Source organism: Mastomys coucha, unplaced genomic scaffold (genome assembly GCF_008632895.1).
Source record: "Mastomys coucha isolate ucsf_1 unplaced genomic scaffold, UCSF_Mcou_1 pScaffold21, whole genome shotgun sequence".
Classification (NCBI taxonomy): Eukaryota; Metazoa; Chordata; class Mammalia; order Rodentia; family Muridae; genus Mastomys; species Mastomys coucha.
Window position 1 is genome coordinate 92,093,204 of NW_022196904.1, and position 919 is coordinate 92,094,122.

Here is a 919-nt window from a genome sequence, read left to right on the forward strand (position 1 = left end):
CCTGTGCTCAACCCCATCATTTACAGTGTGAAAACAAAGCAAATCAGAAAGGCTATTCTTAGTTTGCTTTTTGCAAAATGAACACAAGTGCACTATTAACTTTTGACAATGCTGGTGTGATTTTCATGCTCCAAAATAAGTGTGGTTGGAGATGACCCATGTAGGAGCTGTCAAGATTTTAATTTATTTTGCATGGTTTAATGACTATTTAGATGTTTTCTGTTAAAAGTTTGCTTTGATTTGAATGAGTTTCACAGTATAATCAACGGAATGTAAGGAGTCATAATGAAGAAATAAAACTATTGCTCAAAGTAACTGACATTTCCTGATAGTTTTGTGCTAGGTTTTCTCAAATGGCTCACAAGACATATTCTGCCTATCCTTCAAACCAGTGCAACACAATGTGTAACTATTTACAATACAATTAAAATATACACTGTTGATTAAATGAAGGTCTGGAGACATTCAGGCCACACATCTAACATGGATCAGAGTTGAGATTTTGATCTATGATTTCCATATCCTAGTCACCATGCTCTGTGTTACACACTCTACTAAAAGTTCCCAGGGGAGATAATCTATGGCAAGAAATAAAGTGTATATCACCATGAATCCATGCCTCAGTTTTAAATGTTTCATAGCTTTTTTAAAACTATTTAGCTTATTGTAGATAGAGACAATATATGATATACATGATAAGAATAATTGGTAGAATAATTCAAATGACAAGTAATAGTCAAAAGAAAAGTTTTGGAAATTTGGGATATTCATTTCTTTGTTTGACAAATGAAGTGGAACTCTGGGTCTAGAAGATACCATCAAGTAAATGGAAGGAATCTTAGAGCAGAGGTTGTTGCTTTGTTTCTTAATGGCTCATTAAAAACTTATATTATAATAGTTTATATAAAGATCAACGATT

At 32.6% G+C, this 919-nt stretch overlaps 1 protein-coding gene across 1 annotated transcript in view; it reads left to right on the forward strand.

The window, feature by feature from the left end:
* The window catches only part of LOC116101312 (olfactory receptor 51F1-like), a 1,133-nt gene extending 1,052 nt beyond the window's left edge, over nt 1-81 (forward strand). Inside the window, exon 2 of the mRNA XM_031384907.1 lies at nt 1-81. Coding sequence (XP_031240767.1) covers nt 1-81 — 81 coding nt within the window.
* Nucleotides 82-919: the final 838 nt, after the last annotated feature.